The 19910-nt window shown below is 41.3% G+C and overlaps 2 protein-coding genes across 2 annotated transcripts in view; one reads left to right on the top strand and one right to left on the bottom strand.

The window, feature by feature from the left end:
- Nucleotides 1-1925, top strand: part of IGF2BP3 (insulin like growth factor 2 mRNA binding protein 3) — a gene marked incomplete at both ends in the record, with an annotated part of 141816 nt that extends 139891 nt beyond the window's left edge. The window contains 3 exons of the mRNA XM_080818419.1: nt 648-779; nt 1439-1552; nt 1827-1925. Coding sequence (XP_080674545.1) covers nt 648-779; nt 1439-1552; nt 1827-1925 — 345 coding nt within the window. The remainder of the gene's footprint in view (nt 1-647; nt 780-1438; nt 1553-1826) is intronic.
- A 2412-nt stretch (nt 1926-4337) lies between these two features.
- MALSU1 (mitochondrial assembly of ribosomal large subunit 1) lies at nt 4338-14239 on the bottom strand. The gene is made up of 4 exons (XM_080818420.1): nt 13954-14239; nt 12609-12787; nt 6247-6328; nt 4338-4876 (listed from the first exon to the last, which is right to left on the bottom strand). Exons 1-4 carry the CDS (start codon nt 14207-14209, stop codon nt 4695-4697), a joined length of 699 nt encoding a protein of 232 aa, XP_080674546.1. The 5' UTR covers nt 14210-14239; the 3' UTR covers nt 4338-4694.
- Between the last annotated feature and the right edge of the window lie 5671 nt (nt 14240-19910).

Below are 19910 nucleotides of genomic sequence, written 5' to 3'. Positions count from 1 at the left end.
AGGGTTTACCCTCGTAGCTTGTCAGATTAAACCAACTCTGACTTCTTTATCCTTTGGTATATACTAGAGCAAATTAATGGTTGTACATAATAAGAGAAGTTTAAGTATAATGTCTAGTTGTATGCAGCAGGTATCAAGATGTGTCGACTACTAATATCATAAGTATGTGTTAACCTGATCTTGTCACCTCATTATTTAGAGTAGAAGCCACTTGGCTAAGATGAAGAAACCTGTTTGAACACAAAATGTCCTTTCACGTGTAAGCTTACCATCTCTTATCCTCAAGAAAAACACAATTACTTTCTTACTGAAAGTAGGAAAGGTTTTACCTTTTAGGATTGGAGGGCAAATGGCTATTTGCCCACAACAATGATTTATTTTTAGTTAAGCTGAGTACTAATTGCCTTTAGCTCTTTTTGTTCAAAGAATAAATCGTATTCTTCAGTCATTCAGCTGCCACCTCTCTGGTGCCTGGTTGTTACTGTGGGAACCTTCTTAACTTTGCCTCTTAGGCCATCTGCAACAGTCTATCACCTGCAGATGTGTCCCTGCCAAGGGCCATTCCAGTGGACTGGGGCCATCTCTGAAGTTAACGGACCTTCTTTCCCTTCATGAATGACGCTGATAGGATATGTTCTCATCTGTAGGCTCAGGGAAGAATTTATGGAAAAATTAAAGAAGAAAACTTTGTTAGTCCTAAAGAAGAGGTGAAACTTGAAGCTCATATCAGAGTGCCATCCTTTGCTGCTGGCAGAGTTATTGGAAAAGGAGGCAAAACGGCAAGTACTTCAGCAAAACCTGTGCAGTGGTATGAAAGGGAAAGCGTTGAAAGGTACTTAGGAGTTCCAAGTCCCTGAATTTGGGCTAATTTATAAAAAGCAGGATCATCTGGGCCAAGGTTTGGAGAACACTGCCTTTTGTTCTTCCTGAGTGTTGGTGTCAGCCACTAGTGAAAGTAATGTCTCGCTTTCAGACCACTTTATGTGAGAGGAGTGTCTCATGTACAGGGGCATTTAGCATTTTTGGTTGCTGTGACTTCAGCTTTTTACTTTGGCACAGCTGATGGAAAGAAAACTTTTTAAAATGTCCTCTACCTTTATAACTTACCTCTTTAACAAAAAAGCAAGTGGTTTCCAGTTTCTCTTTAGCACATGTAACTTCTTTCAAAACTATTTACAATTTTGAATTGAGAGCATCTACTTTGGAATCAGACTTTCAGGGATTCAGTCTGGTTCTGCCATTCACTTGTGTAACTGGTCAAATCGTTTTTTGGGGGTAAGTCTTAGTTTACTATCATCTTGTAATGGGCACAGAACTGATAACCTGATAGAATTATCAGTGGATTAGATGAAATTTATAAAGCCACAAAGTAAGTGCTCAGCAAACGGTAATTTTTTTAAAACCTCAATTTAACATGATCTCTGCTTATCTTGTTCAGGTGAATGAGCTCCAGAATTTGTCAAGTGCAGAAGTAGTTGTCCCTCGTGACCAGACACCTGATGAGAATGACCAAGTGGTTGTGAAAATAACTGGTCACTTCTATGCTTGCCAGGCAAGTGGGATCTCATGTCCTAAGCAAGCTCTTTTGCTTCTTTCCCAAACAGAAGCAATTCTCCTGTGGGTGTGCCCCCACCCCCACATAGAGATTTAATGTTATTTGGTGCTTAACAGGATAAGTCCTTTTTAGCAGGTAATTTCAGACTCTACTAGCAAACTTAAACTAGCATGTATCTTTAACCTTCAAATCTGAAGTTGAAATGGAGGAGTAAAATAACTTTTAGTAACCTCTGATTAGGTAGAAATTTCAAATCTCTCTCCTTTTGCAGGTTGCCCAGAGAAAAATTCAGGAAATTTTGACTCAGGTAAAACAGCACCAACAGCAGAAAGCTCTGCAAAGTGGACCACCTCAGTCAAGACGGAAGTAAAGGCTCAGGAACCAGCCCACCACAGAGGCAGATGCCAAACCAAAGACAGATTGCTTAACCAACAGACGGGCACTGAACCCCTAATATCCAGAGTTACGTGCACAAGTTTTTACCTAGCCAGTTGTTTCTGAGGACCAGGCAACTTTTGAACTCCTGTCTCTGTGAGAATGTATACTTTATGCTCTCTAAAATGTATGACACCCAGCTTTAAAAAAAAAAAAGGGGGGGGGGAGGGAGGGAAAAAGAGGAACTCTGCACTTCCCTTTTGTTGTATTCTCAGTGTAAAAAATATTCTAATTTTTCTTACTATACCCTCCTAATGCCAGAAAATTGGTGTAATGATGCAGTCACTAAATTAATAAAATATAGATTGCTCCCAAATCCAGTTGTTAAAATTGGATCAGAATAGAATGATTATAGGAACTTAAATGTTAAACTATTAGCATAGAAAAACTGTTGTCAGTTTTATTTTTAATGTAACACTAACATGAATAACCTAAGGGAAGTGCTGAATGGTGTTGGCAGGGGTATTAAACGTGCATTTTTACTCAACTACCTCAGGTATTCAGTAATGCAATGAAAGCAAAATTGTTTTTGTTTTTGTTCTGAAATTTTATATTCTTTATAAAGATAAAAGTCCAACAGTTTTTTAAAAAACTTTAATTAGCTAACAGGAGAATAACAGAAAATTTTTACTTCTGGTTAGTGACCGTAAAGCTGGAAAATTAATTTCAGGTTTTTTGAGGCTTTTGACACCATTAGTTGGAAAATCTAATAAATGTTCAGTGATATGGAGCAGTGCCTATATTTGGAGAGCAGCAATACCATTTAATTTTTTGTTTATGGTAGGGAACTTTTTCAATGGTACTAACAGAGCAAAGTGGTTGCAGGAGGTTTTGGAACGGCTAGTTTAAATGGCTTCAGAAGACTTCAGTTGTTTTGTTTGGCTGTGTGATTAAATGCATAAAAATGCTTTGTGCTTTAGACTATCACTACCTAATGAAGAGATGCAGCCCTTGTGGACTTGAAACTGACTGGCCAAAAGCAAGCTTTCAGCTTGTCTTACAGGATGCTTAGTTTGCCAACACGCTTCAGACCAGTCGGTCTACATGTTGAGCAGACCCCAACAGGACTGCTTTGTGAAGACCAATGGGGTATTCAGATGGTGGGGCAGTGTTTAAAGGCAATATCAAGGCTACATCTCCATGTGCCAGGCACTGTCATGAGCCTCACTAAGCTATTTTGAAGATTTTTAAATAATGATAAATCAAGAAAAATATAAGGCCACCTAAAACATTACATAAACTACAGCAGGATTTCTGTATTCTCTGCAACCAATTATCTGAAAATAAGTCAAAAAGTAGAGGATACCAGAAAATAATTTTGGGGATATAATTTGAATGACTGAGAACACATTTGACCTTTGATACAGATACTGAATTCATATGCCCATTCCTTAACTTGATGGCAAAGCCCGGTATGTACAATTATGTGGGTGTGGGTGGTCTCCCAAGGCTACACTGCTCTCAGAAATGTTTTTTGCTTTTGTTCATTGAATGATCAGTCATCTTATTACACTGATCTGAAGAGCATATATAATAAGCCTTTGAAAAATATGGCCTCCTTTGTATTTCAGGATGAATTTCTACAGACTAGATAAGTTTTTCTGAAGATCACTGTTATCAATTAGACATTTTGAAGTGACTTGAAATGTTTTCCTAAATGTTTTCAGAAAACCAGTTTATTTTGTAGTTTTAGCCAAAAAGTGCCCTTTGTCATACAATTAATTCACTTAGCATTCATAATTTTTTCATATGATGAATTGCAAAAATAAAATCATAGACTGGCTTTCTGGTTGGATTTCAGGTGAGATGTGCTTAGGCCAGAGCTCTTCCTCAGTGTTTGATTTTTCCCATATTTGTTGTTTTTTATATATATATATATACAGGTAGGTGCTGCATTTTATCTGCTGGTTTAAAATTCTGTCATATTTCACTTCTAGCCTTTTAATGTGGCAAATCATGTTTTACTTTTAATTAAGCAATGGTAATGGAGTATCTAATTCTGTAATTGAGTTTTGTACTCACCGCACATGGATCATTCCTCATCTGTAATGTGCCCCAAATGCAGCTTCATTTTCCAGATACCTTGATGCAGAATAAAGTTTTTCATCATTAGGTGCAGCCTGGCGTATGGCATGTTTTATTTCTGGTTTTTCAAATAAATGTTCAAATTTAATCGAAATATAAACTTAAATATATTTTTAGTAATACTATGTCAATCTTAATTTACCACTCGATATTGGTGCTTACCTTATTTTCTCGATTCTGTAGTACTTACTGTGGATCCTGATACTATTGGTGCCGCTTCTGAAGTAAGAACTGTACGTTTTAAGTAATAAGACCAGTGGGGTGGTAATGTGCTGTTTGCTTTATTTTTTTTTTAAATGGCTATTCCATCTACAGAATAAGATTTACACTGAGGCAAAATTAAACTGTGAGCAGAGCTCAAGGGCCAATATTAACTCTGTGAAATCCTGCTGGGATATCAGGAATAAAAACAATGTACTAAAACTTTAGTTTAAATATACTGTTTCTTGGTGTAAGAATCAGCTCACTTACCCACAATTTCCACACACATTTAGCATGCATGCCCACAGATAAGGCTTTAGACAACAACCTGTCCAATCAGGTGGGGTTTCAGAGCTGTATTTTTAGGAAGTAACTCAATCCAAATCTGATGACTAAAATAATTCATATTATTTTATTCTTATTTGAACTCCACTGGAGTCAGGGATGAAGTATCATCTTCTATTCCAAGAATGAAGTCTTCAGGTAATGTCTCAGATGCTATCTGTGCTAACTGGTCATCGTAAGAACGTAGGGTCCATAATTTCTCTAATTCATAGGTTTCTCTGGTTTCTGGAAGCATCAAATGAATCACCATGCTGCCTATCAAGGACAGATAAGAATTAAAATTAAAGAAGCAGTTCATTAGCTTTTGTTCTTGTGCTCTCACAAACCTCTGAGATAGAATAGTGGTTGTCAAAGAATGGATCCATATCCAAATTAGGATTACCTGGCAATTTACTAGAAATGCAAATTATGGATACCTTTCCTACAGAAATGCCATAGAAATGATGTTCTGCTTTTCTCAGTGCTTTATATGAGAGAGGGACATGGTATCAATATGTAACATTTCTGGTGATTACTTCACTCTCAGTGGATATCACATTTCTGCATATACTCTGAGCAAAGCATGGATTGCCTTTTCTTCTAGACTATCTTTTCAAGGCTGTGTGTGAACAGTCTCAGAAAGAGGCCATGTCCCTCCAGAGCAAAGGACAGGTTTACTTATAGCAGTGGATCTCAGGACATTTTTTATTTTTACAAATGAGGCTGGAGAGAAGGGAGACTGCTAAACATCCTACAATGCACAGGATTTATCTCCCCACTCCCACCTGAATCATGTGATCCAAAATGTTACGAGTGACCAAGCAGAGAAACCCTGGCCTAACAGCCTTAGCAGAGAAAATCGTCCTTCACAGCAAATGTGGGTTTACTTCCTGCCCATTATAAAAGATGTGCTAGCCTAATCTCAGCGTTCCTCTCTCAGAACTTTGTCTGCAGATGTCATCTAACCCGGTGATTCTCTACCTATAGAATATGGGCTCAGGGAAGCTGATGCAAAAAAAAAAACACCAAAAAACCAAAACAAATGCTGCTGCTGGCTACTGTTACTGTGATGAGTAATAAAACTGTCCATTTCTAACCCAGGAATAGCCTTGCGTCTTTCACCAGTGCCCATGAAACTGGGAAGCTAACTTGTTAGTTATCTCAGACCCTTCACAGTTCTTGACAATTACTGTTTTTCATCCTTTATAATACATATCTTGTAAAATACTTATATGTATATATTAATACCCAAATTTGTTAGGTCTTTTCAAAATTCCAGTCCTCTGCTCTTGTCCTTCTCAGTACCTGAAATGCCCTTGACCTTCACCTCATCTGAGTCATTCTGGGCCAACGTTATGCATACCCCAAGCCTTCTATCACCACTAAGAGATCTCTCCCACCTCTACCACGCTATCCACTCTGTTCTCCACCATCTTTCTGACCTGCGTGGCTAGTTATATACTTACACATTAGGTGAGGTTTTCACATGTTAATAAGACCTCCTGGGTTATAATTAAAACTTTAAACAAGTATCAAAAATATCACATGAAAAAAAGCAATCTGATCTCAATCCTTTTACAACTGAAAATAGTTCAAGATTAGGACAAAATATATACTTATCTGTAAAATATGTCAAAATAACTTACCAAAGTCCACACAGAGCCAGTCATCAGTGTCCTTCCCTTCAATCTTAACATGAGGCTCACTTTTACATTTCAGGTATTTATACTGAAACAAGCCAGATTATATATTAGAAGAGAGGTGGAGGAAGTCTCTTCTCACTGAGGATGGTCTGTGGGGTTATTTTTCTTGATCATAAGAGGAATGAGTAGGCTAGTTCCTAAGTTAACTATACTCCATAATAAGTTGAGGAAACTATTCCTCCCCCACCACCCAAATCCTACCTACCCTCCTATACCTCTTCTCTACTGAATACCTACTGCCCAAACCCTTCTGAAAGGGCCATTCTACTCATATCCACCAAGGTGTCTCTGAGGCAAAGAGGACCAAGCTCACTCAACATCTGGTCCTCACCTACATCACCTTCAGGACAATGTTCATGCGATTTTACCATCCCATGGCTCTATTCTCAATAGGTCTTATGAATGGTCCAAAACAATTGATACAATTGTCCATCAGACAAACAAACAGATTTTAAATCAAAAACTATTACAAGAGACAAGGATACTAATACAGTGATAAAAGGGTTCAATACTCCAGATGATTTAGCAATTATAAACATGCACCAAAAATCAGAACTCCTGAACATACAGAAACAAACATTGATAGAACTAAAGGGAGAAACAGGACAACACAATAATATGGAAGACTTAATGCTCCACTTTTTAAAAAAAGATTTTATTCATTTATTTGACAGAGACAGAGAGAGGGAACACAAGAAAGGGGAGTGGGAGAGGGAGAAGCAGGCTTCCTGCTGAGCAGGGAGCCGGATGTGAGGTTCCATCCCAGGACCCTGGGATCATTACCTGAGCTGAAGGCAGACACTTAACGACTCAGCCACCCAGGTGCCCCAATACTCCATTTTCAATAATGGATTTTAAAAAAAGATCAATAAGAAAATAGATGACTTGGACAACACTACACGCTAACTGGACCTAACAGACATTAACAGAACATTTCATCCAAAATAGAAAACACATTTTTCTAAAGTGCACATGTAACATTCTCCAGGATAGATATGGTAGGCTACAAAACAACTCAATTAATCTAAAAAGCCTGAAATCACAAAGTATATTTTCTCATCACAATGAAATGAAACCAGAAAGCAACAGAAGGAAAAACAGAAAAGCCATAAAAACAGTAAGTCAAAGAAGGTATCACAAGGGAAATTAGAAAATATCTTGAGACAAATGAGATTAAAATACAACATACCAAAACTTAATGGGATACAGTAAAAGTAATGTGAAGAGGGAAATTTATAGTTATAAATGCTTCCATGAAAAAAAGAAAGTTCCCAAATCAACAACCTAAATTTACACCTTAAAGAACTAGGAAGTAAAGAAATTAAACTTAAAGCTAGCAGAAGGAAGGAAACAATGATTAGAGAAAACCAAAACTGACAAATATCCATGAAACCAAGATTTGGGCCTTGAAAAAGATAAAACTGACAAATCTTTAGGCTAAGAGAAAACAGAAGATCCAAATAACTAAAATCCAAGGGGATATTACTTCTTAAAAAAGGCATGATGAGTAATATGAACAACTATATATCAGCAAATTGAATAATTTAGACAAAATGGACAAATTCCTATAAACTCAACTTACCAAGACTGAATTGGGATTGAATCAGTAATTGAAAACCTCCAAACATGAAAGGGGAACCCTACTACACTGTTGGTGGGAATGCAAGCTGGTGCAGCCACTCTGGAAAACAGTATGGAGTTTCCTCAAAAAGTTGAAAATAGAGCTACCCTATGACCCAGCAATTGCACTACTGGGTATTTACCCTAAAGATACAAATGTAGGGAGCCGAAGTGGCACGTGCACCCGAATGTTTATAGCAGCAATGTCCACAATAGCCAAACTATGGAAAGAACCCAGATGCCCATCAACAGATGAATGGATAAAGATGTGTGTGTGTGTGTGTGTGTGTGTGTGTGAGTGTAAAATATATATAATGGAATACTATGCAGCCATCAAAAAGAAATCTTGCCATTTGCAACAACATGAATGGAACTAGAAGGTATTATGCTAAGCAAAGTAAGTCAATAAGAGAAAGACAATTATAGTTCTCTGATATGAAGAATTTGAGAGGCAGGGTTGGGGGGGTTGTGGGGGCTAGGGAGGGAAAAAATGAAACAAGATTGGATTGGGAGGGAGACAAACCATAAGAGACTTTTAATCTCAGGAAACAAACAGGGTTGCTGGGGGTGGGGTGTAGGGATGGGATGGCTGGGTTATAGACATTGGGGAGGGTATGTGCTATGGTTAGTGCTGTGAACTGTGTGAGCCTGATGATTCAGAGACCTGTACCCCTGGGGCAAATAATACATTATATGTTAATTTAAAAAAAAAAAAAGAAAACCTCCAAACACTATTATATCTCAGTTAAAAGAAAGAAAGAACGAACGAACAAGACAAGATTGAACAAACAACCTCCCAACAAAGTAAAGCCCTGACCAAATGGTTTCACAGATGAATTCTACCATTTAAACAAAAGCTGAAAACAAATGAATGAATGAATAAATAAAAGCTAACACAAATTCTTCTCAAACTCTTCTAAAAAAACTGAAAAGGGAATCCTTTGTAACTCATTCTATGCAACTACCATTACCCTGAAACCAAGGCCAAAGACACTACCAAAAAAACAAAACTACAGACCAATATTCTTGATGAACACTGATGCAAAAATCCTCAATAAATTATGTGCAAGCCCAATTCAACAGTATATTAAAAGGATATACAACAAGACTGAGTGAAATTTATTCTTGGAATGGAAGGACAATTCCATAATCAATCAATATAATAAACCACATTAACAAAATGAAAAACAAAAGCCACAGGATCATCTCAAATTTATGCAGAAAGCATTTCACAAAATTCAACACCCTTTCATGACAAAAATACTCAAAGACAAAAATACTAAAAGATAATAAAGATCATACATGAAAAGCCCACAGCTATTGTCCTACTCAATGGTGAAACACTGTAAGTTTTTCTTCTAAGATCAGGAACAAGACAAGAACGCCCATTTTTGCCACTTCTATTCAACATAGTGCTAGAAGTTCTGGCCAAAGAAATTAGAGCAAGGGAGGAAAAAAAAAGGTAATCAAATTAGAAATGAAATAATGAAATTATCATGGTTTACAGACAACATGACTTATATACATAAAACCCTAAAGATTCCACAAAATCACATGTTAAAATAAATGAATTCAGCAAAGTTGTAGGATACAAAATTAACATACCCAATCAGCTTTGTTTCTATACACTACCTAATCAATAACCTGAAAAGGAAACTAGGAATTCCATTTACAATGGAATCATAAATAAAATACTTACCGATAAATTTAACCATGGAGACAAAAGACTTGTACACTGAAAACTAAGATGTTGCTAAAGAAATTAAAGAAGACATCAATAAACAGACACTGTGTTCATGAACTAGAAAACTTAAATTGTTTAGATTCAGTACTAGCCAAAGCTATCTACACATTCAATGCAATCCCTACCAAAATCCCAGTGACTTTTTTTTTTTGGCAGAAATAGAAAATTCCATCCTAAAATTTATATGTAATTTAAAAGGACCCCAAATAGCCAAGAACAGTCTTGTAAGGGAAGAACACAGTTGGAGCTCTCAACTTACTGTTATCAAAACTAACTACAAAGCTACAGTAATCAAAACAGTGAGCAAGCAGGACACCTGGGTGACTCAAGTCAGTTAAGCATCTAACTCTTGGTTTCAGCTCAGGTCATGATCACAGAGTTGTGAGATTGTGCCATGGGATAGGCTATGCACTCAGTGCAGTCGGCTTGAGATTCCCTCTGCCCACCCACCCGTGTATTATCTCTCTAATAAATAAAAATCTTTAAAAAGGGTGCGGCACCTAGGTGGCTCAGTCCCTTAAGTACCTGCTTTAGGCTCAAGTCATGATCCTGGGGTCCTGGTATCAAGCCCCACCTCAGGCTCCCTGTTCAGTGAGGAGCCTGTTTCTTCCTCTGCCCCACCTCCAACCCTGCTTATGCTCTAATAAATAGATAAAATCTTGAAAACAGTGAGCAAGGGAGACCAATGGAATAAAAGAAAGAGCCCACACAATCAAGCGATTTTCAACAGGGGTACCAAGTTCATTCAGTGGGGAAAGGGCAGTCTTTTTAACAAATGGAGCAGGGAAAACTACACATCCACGTGCAAGAGAACAAAGCTGGACCCTTACTTTACAACATCTACAAAAACTAAAAACCGATCAAAGACCTAAACATAGGACCCAATATTTTTTAGAAGAAAACACAGTGGAAAGGCTTCCTGACACATGACACTGAATTTGGCAATGACTGCTTGGAGGCCAGTAACAAGTACATAGATGCTCAACATCACTAATCATTAAGGAAGTGCAAATCAAAACCACAATGAGATGCCACTTCACACCCATTAGGATTACTATGATCCTAAACCCAGAAAATAAGAAGTGTTGGTAAAGATATAGAGAAACTGGAACACTTCTGAACTGCTGGTGGGAATGTAAAGTGGTGCAGCCACTAAAGAAAAGAACATGGTGGCTCCTCAAAAAACTGAAAGCAGAATTACCATGATCCAGCAATTCCGCTCCTGAAATTAAAAGCAGGGACATGAATAAACATTTCTACACTCATGTTTATGGCAGCAATATTCATAATCTCCATAAGGTGGAAGCAAACCAAATGAAAATCAACAGATGAATAGATAAAATGTGATCTATACATACAGTAACATAAACAGCCTTAAAAAGATGAAATTCCAACACAAGCCACCACATGGATGAACCCTGAAAACATTTTGCTAAGTGAAATAAGCCAGTCATAAGTGGACAAACAGGGTATGATTTCACTCACTTCGTTGAATTCAGAAAGAAAGAATGGTGGTTGCCAGGGTACAGAGGGAGAATGGGAAATTACTGCTTAATGTACAGAGTTTCAGTTTTGCAAGATGAAAAACATTCTGGGAATGGATGGTGGTAAATGACTGCACACTGATGTGAATGTAACCACTGCCACTTAACTGCACATCTTAAAAAATGGTAAAATGCTTAAAATGTAAAACCTCTCACTCCTTTTATATCTCCAAGTACAGTGGTCACTTCTAAGTCTTCATCTTCCTCTGTCCCATCAGAACATCTAACAGATCTCTAACAGAGATCCTGGGACCCTGTCTTGTAACTCTTCCCTATGCCCTCTTGGTTCTCTTTCTTATCTCTCCAACTACTACTTCTTTGGCATCTCCTTTTGCTTTGCCATATTGCAGCAAGGTTCTGTTTTCAGTCCCCTTCTTATTTTACCACCCTTCTCTAGAAAACCTAACTTTGTTTTGGTCTTAACCATCCCTTTTATGACCAATTTTCACCAAGCTGAGAGAGGTTATGTTCCCCTGTAGAGTATTATCAGAATCAACTAAAGGTCTCCAAGTATATTCCTCACTCTGATTCCTGTTCAGTCTAATAAGAAAATGAACTGCCTTCCCTTTCCTCAATTAGACCTATGAATTCAGAGGGTGAGGACTAGATTTTTTCATCCTTCCAATACCCACCACAGAGCCTGGAAACACTGGACACATTCAAACATTTGAATTAAACCACAGGCCAACATGGTCCAATAGAACTTTTTGCAATTATGGAAACATTTTATAGTTGTGCTGTACAATATGGTAGCCATTAACCACATGTGGCCACCAAGTACCTGAAATATGGCTAGTACAGCTGAAGAACTGAAGTTTTTTTTTTGTTTTGTTTTGTTTTAAATTTTATTTATTTATTTGACAGACAGAGATCACAAGTAGACAGAGAGGCAGGCAGAGAGAGAGGAGGAAGCAGGCTCCCCGCTGAGCAGAGAGCCCGACGCGGGGCTCGATCCCAGGACCCTGAGATCATGACCCAAGCCGAAGGCAGAGGCCCAACCCACTGAGCCACCCAGGCACCCCGAGGAACTGAAGTTTTAATTTATAATTAGTCACATGTGGCTAGTGGCTACCATAATGAACAGTGCTACTCTAGAAATTCCTCTGGGTTATACTGTCTTCTAGCCTGCCTCAAACTGTTTTATATTTTTTATATTTTTTTACTCATTCATTCATCCATTCATTCAATAACCACAAGAGACAAGAATTTGACTCATTTGTCCCCTGTCACTATCCTTGTCATTAATAAGGAACATCAAACATTCAGGCAAATACTGAGAATGTGGACTTCTTACATCACCTCATGATGGATGTACTTTTAAGTGTTGCTCCTCAGCATGATGCCCTGACACTCTTCCATTAAGTTAATGATTCCAAAGAGAAAAGAAAGCATCCTACCATTTTGACAATGTAGTAGGCCATCGCATGCAAGTGTCGGGTGGAAGTTCCACTACCAATCACAAAGTAATCTGTATATTTTAATTCTGGAGGAACCTTGATCACACAAATGTCTCTTGCATTTTCTTGCCTCAGAAGCGAAACCAGCATATCGATGTCAAACTTGGGACCAGTATGATCTGAAATGCACAAAGATTCACTTGTGTCAGGTGGCCAAACAGAAGATCCTGTATGCATCCAGATGCAGCAGCTAACAATGAAACTGTTCCTCCATGACGGTGTTCAGATCTAAAATGTTTTGAAAGACAGCAACGTCCAGGCCTCCTGGAAGCTAACCCTGGGCGGTGGTTTCATACAGCATCGCTCAACTTTTATGGTAAGAGTGAATGTTCAGGTTACACAGAGCCACCATACATTCTTCGATATTATCACATGCAAGTAAAACTGAACATCCACAACAAATGGCTTTCTGTTCACTAATACTTGAGGAAACGAGGAACACACCTCAAACATACACAGCTGAGCTGAAAAGCCTCTTAGGTAGTAGCATCTGTTCCACAATCTTAACACATGAGAGATGAAGAAAATGAGGCCTAGCAGAATAAACGAACGCGCCCCAGGCCAACCAATGAGGGCTAAAAACTTAACACTGATCTTCATTTTGAAGCCTCAATTTTCTTATTAAAGCCATCTGGATTATGTAGCAACTGTTATCTGTGAAAACTTAACTTTCTTTTTTCTGTAGAGATTTGCATATTCTGTTCTTTACCTTGGGAGTATTAGAACCTGTAAATTTAAAGCTCTCTTACTTACAGTTCTAAAGCTGACTCCCAAGAACCTGGTGGCTAAGTCCACCAAGACCCCTCCCTCTCACACCCCAACCTTTCACAGATGAGATCTGTTTACAGTCTCGTCTCTCAAATTTCTAAAAACTTGCAATAATTAGAGGACCTTCAACTGGCGCCGTCCCCTATTAGCGCTTCTTAGGCACCTTTCAGGCCCCAGACTCAGCCCTTCCTCAGAATCCTCACGCCCCAACACTTTTGGCAAGTCCGCTTCTCGGGACTCCAGGAAGAGTGAAGGCAGCTGAGGACAGTGAGGTTGTGATACCAAGGGTCCGGTGCGGCCACTCGGACGTCTGGGGTTTTGGAGACGTCGGTTTCTCTCTCGCCGCGTTAAACGCAAAGCTGGTGCCAACATCTCTGAACATCTTTCCAGCTCTGGAAAAAAGATCTTTCCCTTCTCCAAGGGAAAGGCATAAACAGGAGAACTCAGAGGCTCCTCGGCCGAGACCCAGCTCCCGGCTGCCGGCAGGGGCCCCCGCCGCCCTCCTCCAGGCCGGTACCTGCTGTGCCTGTCTCCGGGCGCTTCTGGCCAGCAGCCCCCTCCGCCCGCTCCTCTAAGCCCGGTCCGCCGTGCAGGCCGCGCGCGCGGTCGGGGCTCAGGCAGGCCAGGCCCAACGCCGGTCCCGCCTTAAGCCGCCCCGCGGCCAGCAGACTAAGCCGCGGCGCCCAGCCCGCCGAGAGCCCCGCTCCCGGGGATAGGGCCCTGCGCCGCAGCAGCGACCCGAACCGCCGCGCCACACAGCTTACGGAGCCCATCCGCTTTCCTGAGCGACGACTCACCGGGCGGGCCTTAATGGAGTCCGAGCAGGTCGGCTTTTCATTGGCTAGACCAATGCGTCAAGGCCTCGGAAATTGACGTAAGGTGAGTGGGCGGGGCCAGAGCCCGGAGGTGGGCGGAGTCCGAAGGCCTGTGGGCCCGGGGGTGACCCGGAAGGGCTGATTTGGGGGTTAGGTTTTGCGGGAGTGGAAGGGCTAGTTATTTGACTGCCCACCCCTTGCTTTCCCTACGTTGTAGTGCAATGCGCTACGGTGTCCGCTGTCTCTTTTTAAAAAATGTCTTCCTCCACAGGAATGTAAGCCGCACGAAAGCAAAAATGTTTGTTTTGACGTGGTCTCCGCAGAACCTAAAACAGCTGGTGCTGAATGTATGGAAGTTGCTACTGTTGACTATGGTGAGGGACAGAAGCAAAGAATGTTTCCCTTTAGCCCAAAAGGCTGGCCTATATATAGCCTTCATAGTTCCTATAAGGATCAAATACTAATTGCTACATTCTTAAAGCGTCTCATCACTGCCTATACTTCTCACCAGTAGTTAGTATCTAGTTGAATGATAAGCAACAAAGAAATCTTATGAAAGTAATGTTTATAAGCAGAAGTTCGAAGAAGACATTTATGATCAATTAGTCCCTGCACATCCCCTTCCGCCCCTCCCCCTTGAGCATCGATGCGTAGAAGGACCAGCTTCATACAGCAAAAGTGCGGCTCTTTCTGCCCACCAGTCCCGTCCCCATGCTACTTAAATAAACTTAGTAAGTTGCACTGTAAAATGTCTCGAATTCTTTCTTGACCATTATGCTTATAAATCCTGCAATAATTACTGGAATTAGGACATAAAACTTCCTACTCATTGCCCATTACCAAGAAAATTATCAAGATTCCCTTGCAAACTTGAAATCCCATGAAGAAAATCTGTTATTCTGGGCTGGGGCGAGGTGGGAGGCAGAGGTGTAAAGGACCATTTGGAAAACTTCCTTATCAGATCAGTCCTTCCTGTACATTCTCTGCGGTGTTGTTTAGGCCAAGAGCAAATACAGTTTTCCAGATAAAATTTAAGTCTTATCCTCTTCACCGCCACTTCCCAGCACATATGCTTGGATTTGGTGCTCCTCCTAACTTTTGCCATCAGCTCCATGTTACTACCCTTTTCTCTGAACATCCCAAACCTGATTTGCCATCTGTATTTGCCATCTTATTTAATGGATCATCATTCCCATATCCTAAACTCTGGGTTACATTCACTCCAGGATCTCCTGGCAATAACTAGTCCATTGTCAAAGCTGTTTATGCTACCTCCAAAGGTTTGTTGGTTTTGTTGTTTTTTTTTAATTCAACTTCTTGTCTTCATTCCCACCTCCTCAGTCTGAGCTCCCATCAGCTCTGTCACCAATTCATCTCTACTTTTTCCTCCCTTCATGCTGCTATGCCGTCTACTAGAATTATTTTAGCCTCATCTTCTTTTTGCTGTTTTCCAAATATGCCATAACCTTTCAATGCCAAGCTTTGTACATGCTATTCCATTTTTAGAGTGCCCTGCCTCCACCTTTTCACAAGATGAACTCAGACTCACCCTGTGGGACCTACCTTAAACATTAAGGTGTCTCCCCTCCTCTCTCAGATGGTCCTTCAAGGGAGAAGCCCGTGGCATTGTTCTCGGATGCCCTGAAACCATAGGTTCAGTGCTTCATCTTATTCAGGTTGGACTCCCCATCCTTAATGGCATGAAGAGTATGCCAGACAGAGCAACACAAAACATCTGAGAAAGCATGCAACACAGACCATGTGCTCCATGGGGAGCTCGGGGTGAAGAAAGATGGTGCCTTACCCCTACATTTATAAAATAATGAGTCTTTGTTGCTCCTCTTCTAACACTTAAATATGACAAACCAAAGGGAATTGGGTGGGAAGAGGCAAGAGAGGAAAGGCACTGGAGTTTCTTGGGAAGGAAGGGGTCCCCCGTGTCCCTATGGCCATTAATGAATGGGCTTGAGGTCTGGGATATGAAGCTTTGTTTGCAGTGACACAGCTCCTTGTAGACCTGCTGATGAAGTTTGGACATGTCCTGCTGGATGAAGCTGAATGACTGAGACAGTGCCAGGTGCCTGCAGTACTGGGTGTTAACAAAGCAGACCATGAGAACCACCCACTGAGCATCGCCCCCAAGTCAGGACCCGTGCTACACATGTCACAGGAGCCAGATCCCTCTCTGCTCCTCTTCTCTTCAAAAGGATTTAACCCTCTTCTGATTAGGAGGTTTGCAAAACAGGACCAAAGAATTTTTAAATAGAAATATACGTAGAGTATCTGTAACCAATGGGACCTATAAGGGAGGCAATTTTAATCTCAGCCCTTCTCTCTGTGTGGTCTCCTGAGGGCAGAAACAGTAGAAATCTGGGGAAAAGAATGAAACTTAAATGACAGAAGAACATTAGCTGAGGCTGGAAAGTGGTGGTCCCAACCTTTTTTATTTTAATGAGGTTTTGTTTTAAAAATTGTGGTTCTTTCCACACATGACAAAAAGCTGCTGTGAGCTAAGCCATGCTTTTATTTTATTTTATTTTATTTTAAGATTTTATTTATTTATTTGACAGAGAGAGATCACAAGTAGGCAGAGAGGCAGGCAGAGAGAGAGGAAGGGAAGCAGGCTCCCCAGTGAGCAGAGAGCCCGATTCAGGGCTCGATCCCAGGGATCCCAGGACCCTGGGATCATGACCTGAGCTGAAGGCAGAGGCTTTAACCCACTGAGCCACGCAGGCGCCCCTAAGCCATGCTTTTAAATACAATTACATTGAATTATGTTTAGCATCTACATCCATTCTCTGTGGGAGATGTGTTTATTCTGTCAAAGACAATGTTTGATCCATATATGGATATGAGGATCCTTTGCAACCAAAAAGAGGTTCATGGGTTTGAAGATTAGGACACACAAGCCTGCTAAGGAACTGATGCACAGACTCAGCGGAGGTTGGACTCCATAAACTTCTCAGTCCCCAAACTATATGAATTCAGTCATTAATTTATTAAACAATCATATGCCAGACGTGATGTTAAGTGCCCCATGGTCAAGTGTGGGTACATCAGGGAAGCTTGCTCTGCTTTTCTCTAGTTTAACCCCTGGGCTCTGCTCTGTCCCAACCTGCTCTGTTCTTCACCCCCGCCCCCCACCCGTGTATTTTCTTTGAAGCAGGTCCCTGAGGCCCCTCTGGTGTTATCTCCCCCAGTAACACCATTATCCTCTTCCCAGTCACTGGAGCTCGCTGCAGAGGACATCTCTGTGACTGCAGCTTCCTACCTGCCTAGCTTCCCATGAAGCCCCAGGAAACAAGTGTGGGAGCCTTCTGACTGCTACAAACAGGAGGCTCCTGAATGAACACACCAGGGAGGTTATTAGGGTTCATAATCTTAGGAAGTCTTTTTAGTCATGGACCCTGGTTAACTCATAATTCCCAAATCCTTCAGTAAGTTGCTTCAAACCCTCCGTTCTCAGCACCCCAAAGGTAGAGATTATCAAACCGTCATCCCCTTCTGATTTTGCCTTTTAAAAAGCAACCATGGGGACACCTGGGTGGCTCAGTGGGTTAGGTTAAGGCCTCTGCCTTGGGCTCAGGTCGTGATCTCAGGGTCCTGGGATCGCGCCCCGCATCGGGCTCTCCACTCAGTGGGGAGCCTGCTTCCTCCTCTCTCTCAGCCTGCCTCTCTGCCTACTTGTGATCTCTGTCTGTCAAATAAGTAAATAAAATCTTTAAAAATAAAAATAAAAATAATAAAAAGCAACCACGGACAGAAAACAAAATCCAAGCCTAAGAGCAAATGGCTCCATTCTCAAATGGGGGACATTTTGGTTTTCTGTGGACCCCGCTAATGGGTAACATCCCCCCCACCACCAGGCAGGAAGGAAAATCTGTAAAAACAAATGAACAAAACCGAAGAACTTCTGTTAATTACCATGAAGGACACAGTGCTGATAAACCTTGTCTCTGAAATCATAGATGAGAAATTGCTGCTGGGAATTATTTTGATGAGAATGGAACATCTCACTCTTGCCTGAAGCATCAGAACCACACGGTCATTTCACCCCGAGAAGCAGTTTGGATAACTCTCCCCCCCACCCCCAAAACCCCAAAAACACTTCAGAGAAAGGGGTTTCAGATACAACTCTCCACATTTATCTCAACTTTGTCTTTCTAAGGCGCAAGGCCCCTGAGTCTGCATTTTAGCTCGACCGTTGTCAGACGCGCGTCCCTAATGGCACCTACAACAATGGTACTAACGGGACATGTTTCTCCCCAGGCCCACACCCCTTCTGACGAGTTGAAGCCCAGCTCCGTGAGCTTTCTCCTGTGGCGTTACGTAATGATTGTGAAACTCCATGGTCCTTCTGACCCAAAAGGCAAACCAGAGCTCCACTCCCCGACGATACCGTGGGCCGTTTTCTTTCCATCACAGCCTGATTTCTGACTAGCCTCCGATTTCTTCTGTTCTGCTGTGTTGATGATAAAGTAAAGGTTCTGTTTGCTTTTCCTTTTTATAAGCCCAGGTTTATGAATTTCCTCTATTTCCAAGAGCCGAGTAATTCCGAAGAGCCCACGGGCGTAAGCCCTGACGGCCGAACTCCAGCAGGCTGCTTCAGGGCAAACCAGCGGCCTCCTCAGCTGCATCTCCCACCACTTTCAGGTCCCACTGTGGCTCATTTCCAGCCCGGTGTCAGGTCACCCACCACCTTAGGAGGGTGCCCCTGAGGTGGTGAGTGGCCAAGTTTGAACCTGGGATCTCCTCTTTACAATGGCACAGTTTGGGGCCACCCCTAAGGAAAGCAAGTGACAACAGACATTCAGGCCCACAGTGGTGGCACATCCATTCTCCTCTTTTCCTGGGGGCTTCCCAGATCCACACCAAATAGAAATTCTGAGAAATATTATATATAAAACTATAAGGAGCAACACAGGCTGGTCTGTTCAAGCTTCTTAAAGTACAGAGAGGCTTTCTTAGCTCCCTGGGGAAAGGTCCGAGGCCCAGGCTAGCCATGATATGAGTGGCTTCTGGGGAGATGGCGTTTCCTCCAGGCTCTTTCCGCCATTTCCTGCTTCTGACTCACAAAGCTGCTGTCTGGAAAAAGGTGATAACATCAAAGGCACAGCTACTTTCAGCATCAACAACGTTGGTAGCATTTGATGCTTTTATTATAAAGGCAAACCTCATGTTATTGTGCTTCCCTTCGCTGCACTTCGCAGATCCTGCCTTTTTTAGATTCGGGGTTTGTGGCAACCCTGAGTTGAGTAAATCTATCAGCACCATTTTCCCAACGGTGTTTGCTTGCTTCACGTCTCTGGGTCACATTTTGGTATCCTCAATATGTGTCAGACTTTTTCATTATTATTACACTTGTTATGGTGATCTGTGATCAGCAATCTTTGATGTTACTATTGTACTTTTTTAGGTGCCACAGAAAGCATCCATACACGGTGGCAAACTTACTAAATGTTGTGTGTTCTGAGGGCTCCACTGACTGGTGGTGCCCCACCCCCACCCCTCTCCCAAGGAGAGGGCCTACCTACACCCTGACAAACAACAACATGGAAATTAGGCCAGTTAGTAACCCTACAATGGCCTCCAAGTGTTCAAGTGAAAGGAAGAGTTACACGTCTCTCACTTTAAGTAAGAGACTAGAAATTATTATGCT

The sequence above is a fragment of the Martes martes genome (genome assembly GCF_963455335.1).
Source record: "Martes martes genome assembly, chromosome: 11".
NCBI classification, from domain to species: Eukaryota; Metazoa; Chordata; class Mammalia; order Carnivora; family Mustelidae; genus Martes; species Martes martes.
Note: the sequence above shows the minus strand (reverse complement) of the source record. Positions and strands in the feature narration are given on the sequence as shown.

Excerpts from the sequence above, each read along its gene's own strand:
- MALSU1 (XM_080818420.1), bottom strand. The coding sequence starts at position 14,209 with ATGGGCTCCGTAAGCTGTGTGGCGCGGCGGTTCGGGTCGCTGCTGCGG. Across the intron at positions 6,329-12,608 it reads CCTACTACATTGTCAAAATG|TATAAATACCTGAAATGTAA; the intron begins GTAGGATGCTTT and ends GGCTTGTTTCAG. Across the intron at positions 4,877-6,246 it reads CTGGCTCTGTGTGGACTTTG|GCAGCATGGTGATTCATTTG; the intron begins GTAAGTTATTTT and ends TGTCCTTGATAG.